The 24,312-nt window shown below is 36.8% G+C and overlaps 1 protein-coding gene across 4 annotated transcripts in view; it reads right to left on the reverse strand.

The window, feature by feature from the left end:
* Positions 1–24,312, reverse strand: part of LOC145688045 (E3 ubiquitin-protein ligase Rnf220-like) — a 403,656-nt gene that overhangs the window by 114,254 nt on the left and 265,090 nt on the right. The window contains exon 4 of one of the 4 annotated variants that reach the window (XM_081761747.1): positions 4,847–4,879. The exons of the other annotated variants lie outside the window; for them this stretch is intronic. Within the exon in view, the coding sequence (XP_081617873.1) occupies positions 4,847–4,879 (33 nt within the window). The remainder of the gene's footprint in view (positions 1–4,846; positions 4,880–24,312) is intronic. 4 annotated transcript variants of the gene reach the window in all.

Here is a 24,312-nt window from a genome sequence, read left to right on the forward strand (position 1 = left end):
AAGAAGCTTCTGAGTAAGTGGAACCACTTCTGTCCTATTTCCGAATTTCTTCATCCCAGACATTATATTTAACTTAGCATTGAGAGTTCTCAAAGCCATGAAATATTCAAATTCATCACCTACTCTTAAGAACATACAAGACGCATAACACAAGACGAACATGATGACCCCTTCCCCACACAACGTTGAGCGGAGCGTTAACTATTACGAGAGAAAACTAAAAGACTATTATGATAGAATAAAGAACAGACACAGAACGGTTCTCAACCCCACCTTGAGAGCTTAAGCATCCACCAACCATCCACTGCGCTTTCGAAAGAATAAAAGTTGAAGTGAGAATGAAGCTGACTGTTTCACATGTGGCAGCAAGTACTGAAGCTTTCAGAAGAGTAATGAGTAATAAATTTCTGTCTCCATTTATTTTAATATTTTTCTTAGAAAATTGCCACTACAAAATATAATTCACATAAAAAATTCACTTTACTTCCCAAAAAAGTAACTTTTAGTGACAAATTTGAAAAGTAAATTTTAGTGACCAACTTGAAACAAAGTTACTTTTAGTTTTTTTTAAGTGACTCGCTATGAGCCCTGTAGTGGCAATATTACACTAATATAATCAAAATAAGGCCTAAAATGTGGAATAGAAAATTAAAGATACGCTTTCTGAAAATTCGAGTGAGAACTGGCAAACCTACACAAAATTCGGAATCGACCTACGAAAACAGCGCCTTTCTAGCACTTGTGGTTTTTGAGATATCATTGTCGAAAGGATTGGCCACAAACATATAAACTTTTCTTGACCACAGACATATAAACCTAGCATTTTAATATATAGACTAGCTGAACCTGCGCTCTCTACACAGCGCATCATTCGCATATGATCATAAATCTCCTTCTCATTCCTCACAACATATGTACATGTTCCTTTACAGACACAAGTGAAAGACGTCTTGATTTAAAAAAAAAAAATCGGCAAGGGATATCATAAAGGGGAGATTTTTTCGATTATTTTTTCTCAATATCTCGCACCGTTTGCAAGATTTGAGCCTACTTCCGGTTGGAGTTTCTAATTCATGTATGATCAGTGTTTTCTTTCTTCTTGCTTGCAGTATGTAATAAGCAAATACACTATACAGCGTGTATCAAAAAGAATCATCCGGTTTTAAACAATAATATATATTCTGTCTTTTCAGAGGTGTGAGTGAACAACGTACTGTTGAAAGAGGAGCATCTCTAGTTGTACAAGGTTTCCGCTAGGTACCATGTTCCCCGTACATGGAAAGTGCGGGGATTTTTAAATCGAACGATTCCACAACGATGGATCGGTCGCACTGGACCAAATGATGCAGCGTTACATTACTGGCCTCCAAGGTCACCTGACCTTAGTGTATGTGATTATTTCTTGTGGAGGTTTATAAAGGACTCCGTTTATGTGCCTCCGTTACCAAGCACATTGAATGAACTGCGACATCGCATAACGGCAGCTGTGGAAGCTGTAACTGAAGACATGCTAGCTGCAGTTTGGGACGAATTTGAATACCGCATGGACACATGCCGTGCATCTCACGGGGGGCACATTGAACACCTATGAACAGGTGCAATAAAAAACTTTTTGAGTTTCACTGTCATGCAAAACAAAAACTATTTGTATACGTTTATTAGTTTCAGAAATACAGACTTGCCAGAGTGGATGAATCTTTTTGATACACCCTGTATATTCAATTAATTGTAATATCAGTTCTATATGGTGTTCATTGGGCAAAACACTCAAAAAATGAAGATTTATCTTAGATTCGAGAAATGGTTATCCTTCCTTTTTCACTATTATTTGGCCATGGAACAAACTCCTGAGACATATACAACCCCAATATACAACATTGTAGTGTTGGAATGTATAACGCATAGGATATGATGCTTTAGTTTTTTTTTTAATTTCAACGCTTCCAGTGTACCCTAAAAAAATGTAATAAAGAAATAATGGCCATGTTTTTCTTTTAAGTATTCAATTAGAACTGGACAATCTATGCAAAATTTCCAATCGATCAGTGAAAACGCCATCTTTCTAGAGCCTGTAATTTCCGAGATCTCATTGTCTAAAGGATTGACCACAAACATATAAACATAGTTTAAAAGAACTCGGAAGATGGAAGCACAATTCACATGCACTGATTTTAGAGAAGGCTTATTAAAATACAAAGGCTTTGAACAATAATTTTATATCATAAACTTTATGAAAAGGATATAGTTAACTAATTTAGACTATTTAAAGTGCAAATACTCAAAATGTCTGTCTCTGTTAAACGTGAAATCACAAATAACCGTATATGAAAGATTTGAAAACCAGAGTTATAGGTTGGAGCTCAGGCGCTTTTAATTGCTATTGTAGCATTTTAATAGATAGATGAGAAAATGTTCAATAAAATAGTTTGCATTTTTTGTATGATCTTCATTGTCAAAGAATATATCTTCAAATCAATTTTGGCATCGTATGCTTAAACCAGTGGATCTCAACGTGGGGGTTAACGACCCCCAGGGGGTGTTCTCGTTTCCAAAGGAACGCTGGAAAAAGGAGTGATTGGAGGACGACAAATCATTTAGAGATTGGAGGGCGTTTGAGATTTCATGACCTGTTACGCTTTTCTTATTATCAGACGAAAGCCATTAAGCACCCTACAAATTGTCAAAAAATTATACTTTTTTTTTCTACACATAATAATGTACAGTGGCGTATTTAGGGGGGGGCTTCCGGGCTTAACCCCCCTACGAAATCTTACTTACTATAGTAAAGTATATGAAATATCTTGCAGAATTTTCACATTTTCAGGCAAAGCCCCCCCCCCCCCGAAACAAAATCGTAAATACGCCACTGATAATGTTAATTCTTTAAGGTTGATTTTAAGAATTGAAGCCTTTTCCTGGTTCTTAGGCTGCTTCGTCAAGTCTTACGTTCAGCTTTGTGCATGGGTAGATTCGGTTAAGATGATGAGGGGCGCTCAGAGCAATAGCATTTGCCCAAGGGGTGCTAGGCTCAAAATATTTGAGAGCCACCGGCTTAGACAACGATCTGAGTAAGAAGGAAAGTGATCATTTAACACACTGACTACTTTACTGAGTACTATTTTGCATTTACTAGATAATCATTAATAGAAATGTTAATATTAATCTTTGATTTCTGTAACATATTGAAATAAGTGAAACGTCTCTTATATAGCATCGATGTTGAAAGCAAAGTTAAACTCCCAACTAACCAAAAGAAATAAGTGAAAAGGTAAGAACGTATCTAATGAGAACTTTTAAGCTGTTATACTTGAAAAAAATTTACTACAAATAATTCTATGATTTAAAGAACAAAGAGGTTCAATATCACACAAGAAGCATTTCGCCAGAGAGTTATATTCGTGATAAGCCAATTCAGTCCAAATTATAATTCCTCATCTTTCTGGGATCTTATACATTATTCTTTCCATCTTCCCCTCGGCCTCTTGCATGTTGCAGTTTACCAAAGGTGCGATTTGACAGAACTCGATTTTAGTGGTTTACCACTGTGCCACACATTTATCAGATCTCATTGTCGAGAAGACTGACACCTTGCTGAAGCACAGTTGCAAAGAGTTGCCAGGTATCCCTATTATTCTTGCTTGCTGCAGTAAACAGACAAGACTAGGCTCTTATGATATGCCTAGATTCAACGTTAGACATACATTCAAGCACACACAACCCATATCCATTTGGATGTTAACTGTGGTACAGTGCAGTGGCCCGATGGCCTGATAGTGTCAGTATCTATTTCGTATAATAAATGTAATGGATATGACTGTTCAAAAGTAACTGGGAACTCTTAGATGCGGCGTCAATTATGTGTCAATCTTCATGATAATGAGATAAGATAAAAATCAACAATAATATTGTGGCAAACTGCACCTATAGCAAACCTTATGTATTCGCCTTTTACATTCAAAACTTGCGAGGCAATAGTTTATGCACCTCTCGCGAATGTCTCACGAAAGTCGAATATCTGGACCATTTTAAATGCTTCAAATCAATCCAGAAATATATTTTGTAGACATTTCTATGCGTAATGCAACTTTCTCCACTATCCCCTTTGTGTGTATGTGTGTGTTTGGCTCCAAGCATTTTCCTTACAGCAAATTCAACGCTGACAACCTTAACTTTACAATAACTGACGAAGACAACTGGAGTGACGAGAACGATTTTAAATATCAAATTGAAGGACGAAGACATAAGAGTCTCAATAACAGTTCATAGAGCCCTTGAAAATGGTTACAGGAAATTAAATATATTAAATAACCTTTCTAAAAGCATACATTTTTAAATGACAATTTCAGAACATTGAACTTGACGAATAAAACTTGAGACACGGAAACTCAAGTAAGTCCTACTACGTCATGCACTTAAACTCTGATGTACTCATGCAAATGAAAGCAATATAGTTTATAACTTTAGAGGTATTAAATTTACGAGCAAATAATTTTGCCTAGGCAAAGTGTAAAGATTCAGTTTAACGTAACCAATAACTCAAGTACGATAATCCTGTTGTAGAGCTAATTATTTGCAACGTCCTGTTCAGGTTACATTTAATTCAAGTGTTACGTTATCTCAAAATTAACTCACGGGAAGGTAAATAAAAATTACGTGAAGATATGAACGGAACTTGATACAGTTTCATGCAATTACTCCACTTATGGCGAGATACTGTAGAACGAAATAACACGTTAGTAATTGTTGTGTTAACACCTAAGGCATTAGCATATAGCAGTGCTCTCAATGAAAACAGGGACAGAAGAAAACACCAAATATAATGAAACGTGCTTGAAACCCTACTCACCAACGTTTCCCCAGCCAAGTAGACGGTAGACGACTGAAATTAAGACGAGAATATGATCACCAGACGACAAAAATTTTGAAACTAAAGGGCACAAAGTGTACTGAGAATAGGAATAGTACTATATGATACAAAAAGTCCACTTAATATACAAATCAAAGCACATAAATATGTACAATCAAAATGAAATCAGAATTTATTCCTGCAAAATAGAGCACAACTGGCGTATGTGTTTTATATGTCTATGTGAATGTATGTGGTCTTTCAGCAGACTATGTGATGATACGTTTGGAAAATGAAAGGAATTACATTTTGGAAGCAAAATAATTACCAGCTTTTGAAACAATCCAAACAACTTAGTGCTAATACAGGAGCATCCAAGGGTTGGTATTATTAGATGAGCTGGAGTAAATGACAGAACATGTATCATAAATCATGCTTCGAGCGCAAAAGCGACAAATCCCCTGCTCTGCTGCCAACGAGGAATGTAAACATCGATGCTTACTTTACTTTGTTGTCGTATAGGCTTTGTTACCACGAAACCAAAAATCGAAAGTGACATTAATTTTGCATTTGTCGTCACACTGGAATTTATTCACGAGGATACAAAATATTTTAAATGGGCATTCATTTACTTCACTAGAACAATGTTACAACTTATTGATAATATTTTAAAGAAAAACTTATTTCCTACAAGAGAAATATATATCAGTACCACTTGTCTTAGCGCTTTATTAATTATTCAACGTTCAAATATCGGAACTCAAAAGACAGCACTCGACGCTGATTTCACTCAGACACCAAAACGCTTCACAGAATAGACCATTTGTGATTTTCCATTATTCTTCACGGTGAAGGCAAGCAACATTATAATAATTTGTTTTAAACCATTGATGACAAATCTCGTCAACTTCATATAAGTACAACAGCATCACAATACTAGTTATTGGTCAGTCTAACAAAAAATAATAATTTAATTCTTTCTTGAGCTTTTTAAAAATATCTCACGCAATCTTAACTTCACAAGGTGGTAGGCGCTGGCGAGCTTAATACTTATATCAAATACTACAGTGTGAAGGCTTTTGGTACCTAAGTAATGGACCAACAAATCTGGAATTTGTACTAATAAAAATACATGGAGCAAACTTTTTACTGAATATTAATCTGAGTAACGACAAAGTATGATAAATGCAGTGTTGGTTATGTTGTAAATGAATGCGGTGTTTCTTATAACGAAGATCTGATCTTAAAAAAGGACGATTTTTTTTCTTAATATGAAAACTTACTATAGTCCGCGCCACCCGAATTGGTATGAGGCATCAGCCAATAAGCTTGCAGTGCCCTGTTACTAAACCATGAAAGACGAATATAATCATTCATAGTTGATTTTGTTCGGATTTGTGGAAAATTGTGAATGATTAGATTCCTACCTGAAGGTTTAGTATCAGCGCACTGTGAGCTTATTGGCTAATGCCAGACGCCAGTTCAGGTGACGCGGACTATAGTTATAAGGAGCTAACCCAAGTTCTAGGTACTGTCTGCGACACACTTGAGTATACACTATTCAAGACAACTTGACTACTTGTATTTTTAAAAGTTTCAGACACTTTTTTTCATACTGAGTTTACATCAGATGTGGCTATGACTAAGTATGGGGTTTTAACCACATTGCACTCTTCCTGGCACTCGAAAACGAACCCCTCGCAGCACCAGAAGCGATAGCGCTGTCTATTTAAATGAGATAGCAATGATTTAGCGACTTAAACTTACATATTAGAAACATATTCTAGTTGCTCTCCCCAAGCATTTGGCCCGACTCCAAATTACCTATATGCCAGCGAAGTCTTTTGGTGTCAGGTAGGAGGCAGCGTAGCTAGCAACAATTATTAAGCCAGGCTGTCATTTTACAAGAATATTGTGGCTGTCATTAAAAAATCTCGCAACCCGGTCTTTCTATTTACTGTTTACACATTACAAGTTTCTGAAAGCAAGAAAGATATCTCCACCTATGCAGCAATGCACTCTAGTGGACAAATGGTGAACTTTCTCATTAAAACGTGTAGTTTGGCGCGCTTTTCTCCCCCTTCCAAAAGAATCCGTCATTTCGGAAGCCGCAAAACTTTTTTTTTCTTTATTTTAACGGGAGGTCAATAGCAGGTAGCAAGCAAGACGACCCAGAAAGTTGCACATGGTTTGAATCCTTGAAAGATGTAAAAAAAAGAAAAAGAAAAAAAGAAAAACTAAAGAAAAGAAGAAAAGAAAGAAAGAAAATGTATGTCCCTTTCAAGACTATGTTTACAAGGAGAAATATTGTAGGGTTGCAAGATTTTTTTTTTTTTATGACAGCTACAAGATTCTTGTAAAATGACAACCTGGCTTTAGTCCGACTCAACTGTTAGGAATTAGCATGAATGACCAGAGTAAGGCGTTTTGCGTTTATAATAAGGATTAACAAGATCTGAATATTTTTGCTCAGATACTTACGCACCGCTTGCAGGAACATGGGTTTAGAAGTAAATCAAGAGAAGATTAAATACAAAGAAGTTCGTCGGGATCGTAATACGGCAAATTATGGATACATTAAAACATCAAATAATACTTTTGATAATGTGGATAATTTCTGTGTACTAAAGCAGGGAATTCGTGTTATTATTCAGTTGAAAATCTCTTGACGACGCGAATTCTGTCGAGGAATTTGAAGCTTAAAATATATAAAGCGATAATAATGCCTGTTGTTCTGTATGGTTGCGAAACATGGTCGCTTACTCTGAGGGAAGAACATAAACTGAAAGTATTTGAGAACAAGATCCTGAGACGAATATTCGGACCGAAGAGGAAAGGGATTGGGGAATAGCGGAAACTTCATAATGAGGAACTACACAATTTATACCGTTTACCAAACATTGTTATTGTCGTCAAATCTAGGAGGCTTAGGTGGGCAGGTTATGTAACCAGAATGGGAGAAAGTAGAAACGCTTTCAAAGTCTTAACTGGAAGTCCAATCGGAAAACGGCCATTAGGCAGACCTAGGCGCAGATTGGAGGACAACATTAAGATGGATCTCGTAAAAATAGGAATACAAAGTAGAAATTGGATCCAGTTGAATAAGAATATAAGTCAACGAATACTTTTGGTGAGCGCGGCATTGAACCTACGGATTCCACAGGCCACAGAAGTTAGTTTGTTAGTTTGCAACCAGTAAGTTTTAAACGTCTTGAAGTTTATATATTATCGGGCAGACTGTGGTAATGCAAACTAAGACACCTTCTTAAGTTCCAAAGTGTCAACATTCTAAGTATGTTGTTGCTGGTCCCAAGTATATTTCAAGTGGCCAGCATATTAGGTGTGTCACAAGGAAGTGTTCTAAGGTGATGTCTTACAGGACTCATCATAAAACAACACTGGCGAAGAGGATTGTGAACTAAAGAAAAATTAATGACAAGGATTTTCCAATATTGAAGACGACTGTCAGAAAGAACCGTTGAGTAAAACTGATTGCGGGACTCTATCAGCACCTGGAACTATCTATTACAACTGCAGTCTGACGCGAGCTGTGTGATCTGAACACTCGCGGTCGGGATGCTATTTTCGAACCGTTGATTACACATACTAACGCTTTATTGCGAATAAAATGGTATCAAAGTTTGGAACTTGAACCGCTGATGACTGGAAATGTGTAATATGATTATCTCACCTTATTTCCAACAACATGGGAATACTACCACATTATCTTTTTCCCAGAAGGGACGAAAGAGGAGAATAAATAACTATGATGGTTCTTCCGAGGTAAAAAATTTCGGAGGTAAAATAGTCCCCCGTTCCGACCTCCGGGTGGAGACTGCTCCGAGAACAATCATCAGAGGAGAAAATAATAACTTTAATTTCAGCATAGGAACCTGGAACGTACGGACTCTACGACGTGAGGGAAAACTTGAAAATTTAAACGTGGAAATGGACAAATGTAAGGTGGACATAATGGGCTTGAGTGAAGTGAGATGGTCAGGAAAAGATGAGATAATATCGGAAAATTACAGGATATACTATTCGGGTGGCGATAAGGGCGAGAAAGGTGTCGCGATAGCAATGAAAAACGAAGTAGCAAGAAGTGTAACCAAAGTGGAACACTGCAGTGACCGCTTGAAGTTTGTAAAACTACATGCAAAACCAGTGGATATTGTGATAATACAAGTGTATATGCCAACAACCGGCCATGATGATAATGAAGTAGGAGTAATGTATGATCAGATTAGTGACATACTGCATCAGGAAGGAAGAGGTAAGGTCAACGCCGTAGTAAAGGGAGACTTCAATAGCGTAGTAGGAGAAGGAGTTGAGAATAAGATAGTGGGACCGTTTAGACTAGGTTGAAGAAACGAACAAGGTCAAATGCTTATCGATTTCTGTAGGCAATATGATCTGGTGGTCATGAACACGTGGTTTAAGAAAAGAAATAACAAGCTGTACACGTGGAAAAGTCTAGGAGATACGAAACGCTACCAAATCGATTACATTCTTGTGAAGCAACGTTTCAGGAATAGTGTACGAGACGTGAAGACACTGCCAGGAGCGGACATTGATTCGGATCACAATCTCCTGGTGGCGGAAGTGCAAATCTGATTAAATTCGATCAAGAAAAATGGGAAGAAATATCGAAAATGGAACTTGGAGCGACTAAAAAATATCGACGATGATGTGAAAGAAGAAATTGAAGAAAAATTCTGTGCAATGGGCGATGTGGTTGACAATATAGAGAATAGTTGGGGAAAAGTTAAACAGATTCTACTAGACACACTCCGCAATAACATTGGGAGGATGGAAAGAGCACCGAGAAAAACATGGATAACTGAAGCAATGCTTAAGAAGATGGAAGAACGCAAAAGGGTGAAAAACACGGACATCAAGGAATACAGAAGGATGAATAATGAATTGAGAAGAGAGACAGACAAAGCCAAAGAGAAGTACATGGAACAGATATGTGAAGAAATAATGGAACTTCAACGGCGCGATAGATATGATCTGATGTACCAGGAAACACAAGAATTAGGAGGGAAAGCTAACAAAAGTATACGAACGTTCGGCATCGACGATCAAGAAGGTAATGTAACCACTGACCATCAAAGAATCCTTAGAATTTGGGAGGAATACATAAAAGATCTGTATGATCAGAAGAACCACCCCAAAGATATTGCGATCGAAGAAGAGGAAGAGGTGGATGATGATGAAAAAGGAAGTAGTACAAGCAATCAGTATATTGAAAAGTGAAGTAGTACAAGCAATCAAAGACATGCGAAGGAGAAAGGCCATTGGAGAAGACGACATACGAGTAGATTTGCTCAAGGGATTACAAGACAACGCAATGAAAGTACTGACTTCACTTATTAACAAGATCTACCCGAGTGGAGAATGGCCAAAGGATTTTCTTGATGTTACAATGATTGCATTGCCCAAGAAAAACCAAGCAAAGAAGTGCAGCGATCACAGAACCATTAGCCTGATTTCCCACACTGGAAAGATCATTGCGCGCATACTGAATAGGCGGCTGGAAAGTAAGGTAGATGAAAGGTTAGAAGATCAATTTGGATTCCGGAAAGGAAAATGCACTAGAGATGCTATTGGATTGATGAGAATCATATCAGAAAGAATTATTGGTGTAAAGGAAGAGTTGTGTTTGTGATTCGTCGACTGGCGAAAAGCTTTCGACCGAGTCAATTGGACGAAACTTCTGAAAATACTTAAAGAAATCGGAGTCAACTGGAGAGATCGACGACTCTTTCAAAACCTGTACACAGGACGAGTGAAGCTGCGCTTGAATGAAGGAGAAACCAATAGTGTGGAGATTGGAAGAGGAGTCAGACAAGGATGTAGTTTGTCACTCCAATTATTCAACATTTACAGTGAATGTTTAATGAAAGAAGCATTAATGGGAATTGGAGATTTCAAGATTGGAGGGCAGATCATTAACAAGATCAGGTATGCAGATGATACAGTTATAATAGCTAAAACCAAAGGAGGACTACAGGAGATGACTGACAAAATAGTTGACACTGGAAAACTGTATAGAATGGAAATTAACACCGAAAATCGAAAGTCATGAGAATATCCCGTGGAAACACGCCCTTACGGATCAGAGTAGAACAAAGAGAACTTGAAGAGATCGAGAATTTCAAGTATCAGGGAAATATTTAGACGCTTACTGCACCAAAGAGATTAGGTCAAGAACTGCCATAGCTAAAGAAGCATTCAACAAGAAAAGATCACTCTTAACTAGCAGACCCAATATTGGACTTAAGAAGAAGTTGGTCAAGTGCTATATATGAAGCATTGGACTGTATGATTCGGAGACTTGGACATTACGGAAGTTAGAGAGGAAATATTTGGAGAGCTTCGAAATGTGGTGTTGCAGGAAGATGGAGAAGATAAAATGGACAGAGAGAGCAACAAACGAAGATGTTTTAAAACGGATAGAAGAAAAGAGGACACTTCTAGCCACCATACTTCGTAGAAAGGCCAATTGGATTGGACACATCTTGCGAAGAAATTGTCTTCTTGACACCGCCATAGAAGGAAATATGGAAGGGACGCGAGGAATAGGAAGAAGAACAGGGCTGATCGATGATTTGAAAGATAGGAGAAAATATCGGGAGTTAAAAGAGGAAGCTGAAGATCGACAAAAGTGGAAGAAACATTTCCAGGCCAAAATCTAAAATTGAAAAAAAAAAAAAAAAAAAAAAAATCATTAGTCCCAAGACCCGCCGAAAGGCAGAATACTTAATAATAATTTCCAACAACAGGTTCTGCTTATGCATAGCGGGCGCCCAAAGAAGCTTATGCTCCGAATTGTCTCCTCTGTATCGTGAGACATAGCTGAATATCTGTGGGTCACAATTTACTGGTATTCCCTGGGTCCCATGACTACGCTCGGAGGACACATTTTAAACGACCACGTGCACCCTATGGTTCCGATGTTATTTTCGGCCAATAACGCAGCTTTCAACGATACACTTCAAGACAGTTTTATTATAGAAAACATTTGCTTCCATTGTATTTGCGTCCTCAATAAAGTTTTACTGAATCACTACATTTACCAGCAAAGAAAAACACAATTTTCTTTCCAATTTATATCAATAATAGCAATGCCCATGTTGCGAAAAATTGAAATTAGGTAACACTAAATTCTTAGTGTTATACTTTTGTTCCAATGATCGTTCCTTTCCAACATCAAATGCATGCGAGAGTCGTGAATCTATAGTACAATAAGAACCAAATCAGCCTTCCCATGCAAGATTAACTCCTGTACTACTTAGCAATTTGTGGTTCATGAAAAGGCAACACATTTCGCACAAATACTTAATTTTGTTCTGAAAGAAATATCTCACCACAATGAATGCAGAGTAATATTTATATAAGAGAGAATATACTCTGTTTCAGATATTTTTTAAACTAAGATTTATAGGGTCTACTACATTTTGTTCCACTACTATCTCAAACGCCCATTCTTCGCGCGCAAAGACTAGGTTCGTGGAATGTATTTAAATCCTCGTTTCTCCCTTAGAATATCAATTTCAATGAAAATGTAATTATAAAACCCCATAATACACGTATATTATATTTCTGACAAATTTTGAACCTCCTAACCCACTTAGGATACGCGTTTCAAAGTGATATGATGAAAAAATAATCAGCTTGAGGTAGATTTTAACTATGTCGAAAATTCATTTCAGCCGGTCTTATGTGATGCGATCACAAACAACAGACAACGTAGATTTCAATGTTGTGAAAACGATTATGGAAACCCCCTTACCCCTTAAAATAGGGATTTTGGAAGTTCTGAAACACGTGTGGCAAGTTGACAACCTCAGGGGCATCTTCCTTACCCTCCACCCATAGCGAAAGAGGTCTTGAACTTAAACGACATCTAGAATGTCACTCTTCGACTCAGCCCCGAAAAATATGGATTTGACACTAATATAAATAGTTTTCGATTATTTTTACAAACCATCCCTTTGAACTTCGTTATTTATGCTACTCCATAAACAATGTCTTCAGCACTGCCCCTATCTATGCCCGGGCTAGCTGACATGTCCATTTTTGACTAAACTTGGCCCCAAGTATCACTGGAATTCAACTATCAACTTAGTGACCCCGAAAGTCATGGATTTGACACTATTATCGTTTGTTTCCAATCATTTTACATGCCATCCTCTTCCTGCTCCCCTAGGGGTGCTAGGGGTCTTACCTTCAAAGTATTATTTTCCAGATTGTATGTAATACGTGTACCAAGTTTGGCTGGCCTTATTTTAATTTACATGGAACATATAAAATAAATTAGGAAATCCAAAAATTATCCACAAACAAATTAAACTGAATAACGAGCATATTTGATTTATGCATACAAAAAAAAAAAAATCGAAATTGTAATGCTCAAGTTAGCAATAGCTTATTGTTTTAACGTGCTGTTTAGCTGAGGTTCTAGCAGAATTAACTTCAGTTGTATGTCAAGATGAACTGAAATCAATCAACTGTTAATCTTTATAATGAGAATCTGGAAACACAGTAACAAGTGTATATTTGCAGAGTGATCATCTTACACATACTGTTTGTCACCTTCACAGTTTGTACAAAGCACACAATATTATGTTCGCTCCTTGTCAACTTGACTAATTAAAATCTGTCCATCTGTTAGCTTCTCTGGCATGTTGATAACGTTCTATCTTAAGTCAACAAAGCAAGTGTACGTTTCTACTTACAGCTGAAAATCCATTCTGTCCAACTTAATAAACTGGATTGAAAAAAAAAAAGTTCCTACTAGTGTTTGCATAATGACGCACCAAACTATTCACCGGTTAAGGACTAACAATATTGCTCCGGGAAAAGCATCTTTGCTAAAGTACGATCCCGTAAACTTTATATTCTGTTGGATGAAAACATTCGCGCGGAATATTTGAGTAAATTCACAAGTCCTATTTATCATTTTAGTGTATTCATATTTATCATCGACTCCTCAAAATCCAAAGAAGAAAAAAAAACGTACAAGAAAATTTATTAATGTTAAAAGATTTTATTTTGACGAACAATATAACTCTATATCAACAAATTCTTAAAAAAAAAAAAAAAAAAAAGTAGCAAATTATTAAGACATAATACTCCCAGTATGACTTTTCATGTTTCCTTTGAAGCAAGGTAGGAATGGCGTATTGTTAGTCATGAATAATATTCGAGAAAGATGAACAATTTAACAAATCGTATTTTATAATTATTGTTAATTGAAGTATTGGGTGTAGAAAACAACATTTAAAGGTACATATTATTATGTGATTTTAATAATACAGTATTATAATACAGTAAATATAAAACAGTATTTGCTAAATTAATTTCTCGACAGCAACAGACGTGATGAAAAAGAAAAATGACAACCATGCATTTCTTGATTGAAAACCGGAGACTAACATTTTAAAGGCATCACTCGATTCTGTTGCACAATGTGCACGAAACAAGTTGAAGTACTTTCCTATTACTTCCATTATTCACGATCCTAACACACGATTTTACACTTCGTCCCCTAAGTGATTAAAAGGAATATTCACACTGGATTTTTCAAGTTACACAACACCTTGGAACGCAATAATGCTGCTGACCTTGACCAGACTACTACTCAGCCAAAGCTCTAAGAGTTTTTTTTTTCCTTTTTTCATTTCTTTTTTTAAAGTTTATTTACTACTCCTTACAATGTTAAATTTTTATCGTTTTTCTTAAACGTGATCCACTTAAAGAAGACTTAGTGTTATTTATATAGCAGTTGACACTTCCACAGAATTCTTGAACATAAGCAAATAAAGACATCAGTCACTTCTCTTTTCTTAAACAAATCGACTTGAAAATGCGGTATGGAAATTAGTCTACAATAAATAAGAAGCATCCACATTTTTTATTGAAGTGTTCTAGAGTTAATATGTTGCTGTTCACTATTGGAGACACCAGTAAATTAATTAACATACAGTATATCCATACCATTGAAACGTGGAGCTACCACTCATGATTTTCAAAGTAAAAAGTAGACCTCAGTTGGGGAGATAGATCACTTCTACCCTGAATTCTAGTTTTCATTTTTTATGCAAGTTTGCTATATTTAAAAGAAGATTGGTCATTAAATATTAATTAAAATAAATGCGTAACAATTCCAGTAGAAACAAAACAAAATTTTAAATGAATGTTACAGTAGTATTTAATGTAATGGACTTCACGTAACAATATACTATTGACAAGTCAAATAGTAAATATTCAATGTACATAGAAACACAGTAATTGTAAACTAAATCATATATTTAAACATTTATAAAATTATAATCATGTATCTGTATTTTAATTAAGTTTATGTATCCAGGTGACGAATTTTTATTTTTCTTTTAGATGTCCAACTTGTATAAATCACATACTAAGATTATGTATAAATAACATAATATCATTAGGCCTCGTACCTATTGTGTTCAAATAAATAAATAAATATTCCCTCTGTTCGAAAATATATTTGAAGAAAGTTATAACAATTAATGAGGGATATATAAAGAGTTATAATCGAGTGCCCATCAGGGACATACTCACGGGGTGGGGGGCAGGATCCACCAGGTTCCGATTCTCCAAAACTTCCTAACTCAACATACATTTGTACACTTTCTCAATAAATTTATATTTAACTAACAGGAGAATAATTGATATAGCATGAAAATTTGATCTTACACTTCATCTGTACTCTTTCTATCATAAAACAATCTAGTTCTATCATTTTTTCTGAAAATATAGGTGGAAGTATTTTACAATTACCTGTCTTTTCAGGTGCAAAATAGTGGATTGTACTATTGGAACCCACCCTACAAAACGTTCTGTATGTGCACCTAGTGCCTATATTTGTAAATTCATAAGGAAGCCAACAATTGAGACCTACATTATTTATCAGAAAGTCACCGGCCAGTCTGCTAGGACATCGCCGTAGAGAATCCAGAGAAATCTGCACGACGCTAGTCATTTGTTTCGTGCAGAAGGTATTATCCGGTGATCTTCCGTCATGCGAGGAGTCTGTTTGACAGAGAATGGCACACAGACAAGAACTTGGTTCGATAGGGGAGTCATCATCGGCTGTCATATTGCGGGTGATGTAATCCTGAAATGGAAACGTCACAGTGTCACCAGTGTTCCAAAACACCCCGGACGACCCAAGAAATTGACTGACAGGGACCCGAGAGTGCTGAAACGAGTGCTATTCAGCAATCGCCGTCAAACTGCATTGTCATACAGGACGAGTACCATACTGCATCGCGCACATCAGTTTTACTGAACTCTGTTAGGACAGAACTGCATACACCTGGTTTCCATGGTAGAGAAGCTGCCCATAAGTCACATATCACTCCAACGAACAAAACCAGGAGGTTGGCATGGTGTAAAGCTCATCGAAATTGTAGCCTAGACCAACGGAAACATGTGTTATGGAGAGATGAATCACGCTACACGTGTTTCATGTCAGATGGTCGGGTGTGGATGTGGCGACAACCCGGGGAACGCTTCTTACCAGACTGCATTGTGCTAACAGTGAAATTTGGTGGTGGTGGTGTAATGGTTTTAGGGTGCATTTAGTTGGTTCGGCCTAGGCCCGTTTGTTGTTGTGCCTGGTAACATGACGAGTGCAAATTATCTGGACAGTTTGGACAATTCAGTGCTTCCCACATTGTGAAAATTTTTTGGAATGGGTCCATGTAACTATGAGGGTGATAATGCCCCTTGCCATAAAACTGCCAATGTTATGTCGTGGCATGAAGAGAACAATGTGCAACGACTCAGTGGCCTGCTCAATCACCTGATCTGAACCCCATGAAACATCTGTGGGATGAATTGGAGCGGCATTTAAGGTCCAGACCAACTCATCCAAATTCACCTGCCACACTTGGAACCACCTGGCAGGGGGAGTGGGCTTCCATCCCACCTGAAACCTATCAGCAACTGGTGGAAAGCCTTCCTCGGAGGATACATGCTGTGATCCAGGCCAAAGGAGACCCTACCCGATACTAACTACATCATGATTTATTTCATTATGAAAGTTGTGGGGTGACCGGTGACTTTTTGGTAGATAGTGTACTTGGGTAGTATTTGATTTTCTGTGTTTAAAACGCCAACACAGTTACGACGTGTGATTGGAAAGTTGTAAGGCAAGGCCTGTCACTTTCAAATAAAGGAGCTGGCAGCTGGGTTTACCTGTGGGTGTGAAAAAAAATGCTCTGTCCTTGAAAAGTCCTACAGCATGCATTACCGTATATGTATTCAGTAGACAGTGAAGAGAAGTCCTCGGTGGATCTTGGCGGCACAGACTTTGAAATTGTCTAAATAGCTCAATACTCCTATTGTTATTCCTGTCTTGTGTATAAAGTTGAAAGTATGTATACAATGAAGTGGTGGAAAGGAATTCCAAGTTCAAGCAATTAACTGCTGAACAGCGTAATAGTGTAATGCAGAAACTGTTGCAATTGAAAGACTAGAAGCTGAAGCATGTTGCTATAAATGAATTTGCAGCATGTGTGTCTGTCTAGAATTTGACTAGTGGCTCGAAAACAGTACGAAGAAGTGAACATTTGTGCTACTGTTTCTTCAAACAATAAAGACACACGTGGATGGAAACTTAAGGATTATTCTGAACATTTACCGAAGTTAAGGACGGTCGTCGAGGGTCAATTAGTAGTTTACCTTGTGCTATGTGCTTAAATATCCGTCACCAAACAATGTTAGACGACTTGGAGAAAACTGACTATAAAAAGAAGCTTGTCATGTGGGTGCCACATGCTCTGATTTAAATTTAATCGATGAAATTTCTAGCCCGGAATCTCTAATGCAACGTAACGAACGCGAGTCATTTCTGAAGCGGTTGATCACAAGTGACAACTATAGGCAATCAACGACAACAATATGCGAAAAATACTATGTTTGAAGAGAAAAGAAGTTCCACAGTCTGTGGCAAGCTTCACACTGACGTCCAAGAAGATTATACTGTGCGTTTAGTGGGATTGGAAGAGCATTGTACATCACGAGCTGCTGTTGCCAGGCATACGATAGACTCGGACGTGTACCGTCGACAATTAGCGCGAGTGGACATAAGAATTCAAAAGAAACGGCTGGGTATGGACAACAAATATTGCGCTAGTTCGTATATCACATTGGCAATGGCAAACCTCATATATCTTTAATGACCCGTCAGAAATAAAGAGAACTTGACTTGGATATTTCAATGCATCCACCGTATGTCCTGAACCTGGCACTGACTTCTTTACTTGTTTCGGTCTCTGCAGTTAGTTTCAAAGTATGACAATGAAAGCTACATATAATGAATTTTTGACTAGAAGCTACAGAATTATCCTGTTGCCGGAGAAACGAAAGATTATCAAACAAAATGGTGCATGTGTTGTTCAATAATGTTATTTCCAAATCACAATAAATGTATTCTCAACTACGACCTCGAAAGGCTCTATGCTTTTTCAACAGCCTGATGTATAAGCATGATTTAACTTGGTCTGGTTATTCATCATAGTGTTAATAAATAAATATAAACAATTCTATGTAATGTTAAGATCGTAGCAATGGAGCTGCTGTAGTAAAATCGTTAACGTCAGGATTCGATTCCCGGTGGGGTCAGGGTTTATTTTCTCGTACTACCCTCTGCCAAATAATAGTGGTATGATAAGCGTTTACGAAGATAAACCAGGGGAAAAAGGTCATTCTGGTAAAACTCATCACATACGTGCGGCCAGCGCGAGTCACGGTAGACCTCATGTTCATATCGCCAGTGGCCATGACAAATGTGAGTCGACTTTTAATATTATAAATTAATTGCACTAATGATTAAATATTTCAATTTTTTGAAACTTCTTCAAGAGCTATTACAATTTTTCTGTAACTTTGCGAAACTTTAAGCACATTATGAAAATGTTACTCTTCATCATAGTCCTTTTTAAATGTATTTTCACCAATCCAGTCGTTTTTTGTTCTTTTTTCCTTACCATAGCATTATGCAAAAATGAAAATGAAATGAAATCTTTAAGTTTTATGCCCCACGATTATACCGGCTAGACTAAAGGAAACGGTGATGATGAGAAATTAATGAAATGGCAGAATGAAGAAAGTGGGATTAAACAGGTTAACTCCAAGAAAAAACACACTCACGGTGGTTGTCCACCACAAAGCTCACTTGGCGCGAACTGGGATCGAACCAAGGACCCAATGCACCAGAGGTCTTGCCATGTGCAAAAATAGTAGTAGCTGCATATAACAACCTAATGACAATGATAGGTAACAACCTAACTAAAATTGACCACTACGTTGGCCTTTACAAACGAAAGTTCGCTTGGTGGTAGTTCAAGCAATATATTTGCTATTCACGTATAATGTAGACTTTTTTTTATGGTTAGAATGAAGTTATCCTAGCAAGCATAAGCTAGTGATTAGTGTTGTTGCCTCGTTAAGTACATGATCTCGTTTTTCTCCCTTAGTTTTTTCATGCTGACAGAATGGTACCTTAAAATAAAGCTCTTGAGGTATTTAATATCTCATTATTACTTTATCTGTTGTTAATTATTAAATAGTCCAGTGTAAAATAGCATCACGGGTTGTATCAGGAAATTTGAGAAATAAATAAGTTCTAATTAACAGTATTGGAGTAAAGTCGATCGCATCATGTCTAATTTTGATTCTAAACCATAACACACTACTTTGGGTAGGTGTTACTAAAAGGTCATATGAACACGTTTCTTCACAAAACACACAAAATAAAACAAGTAAAAGACACTATTAAGTTTTTTTTTTTTTTTTTTTTTTTTTTTTTTTTTTTTTTTTTTTTTTTTAAATGAAAACGATGAAAGAAAATGAGCTTCGTATAATCAAAAGAAGACAGAGAGAGAATATTTTCATTTTGAGCTTTAGTTGAATATCTTGAACAGAACAAATTTCCCACTTTCTCTCCCTCACAATGAAGCTTCGCTTCTTGAAAGTTAAAATCGAAACAGCTCGAAGATTCATATTCTCTACTTTAATATCGAATTGGTGCGGATGGGTTTCCCTGCAGCGTATTACCGAGAGCGTCGGAAATATGTTCCAAGCACATTTCATCAGTGTGTGATTGTCTCTCCCGGGGCTGAAATTTAACTTCGAGGAAATCGCTTGCTTTAAACAAATTGGATGAAATGGTGTTGACTGTTGTCATAGAATCGGCTAATTTCTCTCAACAGCTTTTTAATACAGGTTTATAGTTTTAAGGAACGTCTCGACTTCCATATTATATGGTTCTACAAAACAGAGAGGGAACTATTACATACAAAGAACAAGCGTAAGGAATCCTACACAACTAAAACAACAGAATGTTTTTGAGGCAAAGACTCAATACTCGTTTCGTCTGAAAACTAATCACGGTTTTCACAAGATGGTATTAAACCAGCGGAGACGAACGAGGTGTGCTAGTAGCAGGCATTTGTACATTTCCCTGAGAATTACGCTGTACTTACAATAATTAGCACCTTTCATACTTTTACAATACTTGGTTGCTTGATTTAGTTTAACGTCTCTTTTGGGCACCAAAACACTGAGTTCGTGGGCCCATATCGTAACGCTTAATCGAACCAAAAAACTTCCATAGTGAATAGAGCCTGATTTCTACGGCAGAAGACGGAAATTGGATGGTTACGAGGAAACCCTTTATACATGGCATATTATAAGGCATAAAATCGACTTAATTTCACTAATGATGATTGTTTCTTATGTGTATTTACAAGTGATGCTCAAAAATAAATTTCAAATGATACTTGAGACATAATTAAGATTAAATATAAAATACAGATAGAATAAATTGTTTTCCAGTTTCGTCTTACTCATGAATGAATTTTGTACTGTACGGAATACTAAATAGCTATAAGTTTTGCATAATAAATATTATAGTGCAAGAAATGTGAACTTTATGTCTTACCACGAAATGAAAATTGGGTTCTTTACTAAATCACATTAGGAAAATGAAATAATACTTTGCATTACAGAAACTACAAAAACTTTATGAAAAGAAAAATAAAAAGTGTGAATTGTAATGACAAGTTAGAAACTCTTTTCGAAAACTTTCCGTTTGCGGGCGGGTGGTGAAACTTCTTGTTGGGGTGGCTACCAGAACTGTAATCTTGCAAAATATTTTGCGAACATCTTGCCTTATATAGCCTTGATGAAATCGATAACAATACTGCCGTCCTAAGCAAAAAGACCTTAACTCCACATTTTTCGAAAATCGAGATATGGTATGGGAATGTATGTAGTGCAATTCTGCATCTATCTAAAGTGAAATTGACGTGGTTTGACCAAAAGGTAGGGGGTAATGACGTCATGAGTGTTTACCTTATGTTCAAAACTGTAACTGTAAGTAAGCAAAAAGACCTTAATAAGCAAAAATATTTAACTGTATTACCACACAAAATTTAGATCGTGAAAATATATTTAATAAAGTTTTACTGAAATACAACAAATTTGAACGTACAGTCTAAACCAAAACGCGTTTTGCTTATTTTCTCGAAAGTATGTGAAATGGAGATAAGGCCTTTTCGCTTAGCAGGGCAGAATATTCCTCAGTCACACTTCCGAGATTAGGAGTGAAGAAAAATCCATATGAAAACGCAGCAACAAATGTATTTTTACAGACATGTTGCACTTTGCAGTCTTATAATAGTTCAGCATGTGTTCCGTTAGTTGCCTGCAATTGTTAGCCAATAAATTGCTGCATGCATTTTCGAAGGCAAGCTAAGCTAACTTTTCAGTATGTCAGCGACTCTTCGAAAGTAGTGTTCCATCCGGTCACAAATCTGAGACCCAACGAAAATACCTTCGTTATTTTTTGCAATATTATTCACAGGATATTTTGACAGAAGAAATACCTGCTTTTACGAAATTCTTGAAACCTAATTTCAGATAGGGAGCAGTGGTAACAACACTGTCTTTGTCAGCAAATAGTTCATGTAACACATTTTTTCTTTCACCATGATTGAATGCTTGGCTTATTTCTGCACAGATGAACATTCGGTTTCTTAAGTCATATACATGAGTCAATACTAAGTAATTTATACATTGACTAACTGGATATTCGTTGAAATCTCACTTCTATTTTCATAAGCGAATACAATGCATTTCGGGTTCAGATCTATGTCGCCGCATATGTCATACAATGAGTTCGAAATGTACAGAAATCTGCCTACTGTTTAGGTTGTCTAGACTTTTCATATACCAAAATAATTCCAAAAGTTTTTTTTTTTTTTTTTTTTTAATCTGTATTCACTAAGGAACCTCACACCTTAGTATCGAAACGCAACTTTATTATCAAATATATCAAAACAGCTGCTGAAATTAGTTTTGGTGAATATGCTTACGCTAACGAAAATGTCTGAAGATAAACACAAATTATTTGAAACATTAGTTACGAGGAATTAGGTGGAAATAAACCTTTTGAGAGCCTCAGACAAAAACAAATTCCTCTTCCTTGTAAACACGCATTTAGGAAGCAATTTTACACATTTTATTTTCTTTCTTTTGCTGACCACGCTACGAGGAAGCAGATGCACTCCGCAAAACTCCAACACAAATGGTTATCATCAAACGTTGTCAACATGATGTCTGACCGGTTACTAAACCAATATCACCCCGACAGAGAGATTCTGCTTTGATAGTACATCTCAACCCTCCGCCTCCCGAAGTAAAAAAAAAAAAAAAAAAAAAAAAGAGAGAGAGAGAAGCGTGGACAGGCAGCACGCCGAATGCCATCATTAATTAACGTAATTAGCCAATCGTTCCGTCTCGTTTTCCAAAGCGACTCCTTTACGGTCAAGTTCACCCTCTAACGCTACTCAGTGCCTACCCCCAAATTAGCCACGCTCTGATGCTCGGGCGCATAACTCAAAACCTCTGGCACGAATACCCCTCCCCATCCCACATCCCCAGAATGGGAACAAGCCGCTACAGTTGCCAAGCAGCCCTGACCCTCTCGCTCAATCTCACGATATTGCTGAAGAGATGTAAAGCATCAGAAGCCCATTAAGCACATGGAAATGTAGGATTGTAAGTTAGGTTTCTCGAAAGAGAACCACTACTCATTTATTTATTACACCAATTGATATTCGTATGCCTATAGTTCATACAGCTAAAATTAAAGTAACTTACGTTAATACGAAACCACTTGCATGACAAGGAATATGATTTACCTTGAAGTTTTGAATGAGTGTGTTGTCCCTCTTTTGTTTACAACTTCTATACTGTATATTTATTTCAACTTCGAATTTGGAATGTAAACGTACAATAATATACCTCACCGTTTGATTTCGAAAGTTCACTTTATCAGAAGCAGGCAGAACGCTAGTTCCCAAACAAACGAAACCCGTCATTTATTTCCTAGTGGTTTATGGTTCGATCCTCGGTTATGGCAAATATAGTTCAAAGCCGTCTTTAATTTGTAGATCCTCATGTACCTTCATCATTAAAATGGTATATTACTCATACATATTGATCAAACATAGTCAGCCAGCAGGTGTAAGGTAGTAGTTAACGTTCTTGCTTTGAAAGCGGCAGGTACGGGGCTCAAATCAGGTGGTTGGCCATAATAAAGGATATTTTAAAGGTTATCATTTTTTATCTATGCAAATGACATGACAATGCTTTTAAATATACAGAGGATAACTTGACTTCAACCACCAGTAACAGATACATTGAATTCCCTTCAAATATTTGTTTGTTTGCAGTTTCTACCACTAAGGCTTCATGAGACGTGACATAACATAACGTTGGATCCAACCACGTATGCCTCCATCGGGAATCTGAATCTACTGTACCAGCACTAACACCAACCAATGAATCATGAGGATGCTAATATACTTAACCCTATGAATTCACTTCATGACAATTCTCCAGAATTCTCAGGATAATATTTCTCTATTGAGGAAAACAGTAACCTTCATTTTTCTTTCAGCACATCTTAGTACACACAGAATGTACAGTACAAATAAACGTTTCGTCACATACTTTCTTATGGCTGAAATGAACGTGTAACAGATATGTACAGTCCGCAGCAAAAAAAAAAACTGCAACATGAGCATGTAAGTTTATTGTGAAATGACGAAGTCTTTTGGTCCAAAATAGGTGTGCAGGGGAGGACGTCGAGGTTTCTCCTGAGGTGATTCGTGCGACTTAGACCTTATGTTGATACGCTGGACTATTAAGCGTAGTTTCACAATAAACTTACATGCTCATGTTGCAGGTTTTTTGCTGCGGACTGTACCATGTGAACCTACTCCAAATAGCAATTAATACAATAAATATTTTTATGAAAATTTGAATAACTCCAAATCGTAACTTTGATGACATGTAACTCGGCAATCTAACGCCTAAATAGGATAATACTTCATATGAGTACTAAACTTGGGAAG

The sequence above is a fragment of the Thermobia domestica genome, chromosome 6, assembly GCF_964235325.1.
Source record: "Thermobia domestica chromosome 6, izTheDome1.hap1.1, whole genome shotgun sequence".
Taxonomy (NCBI): domain Eukaryota; kingdom Metazoa; phylum Arthropoda; class Insecta; order Zygentoma; family Lepismatidae; genus Thermobia; species Thermobia domestica.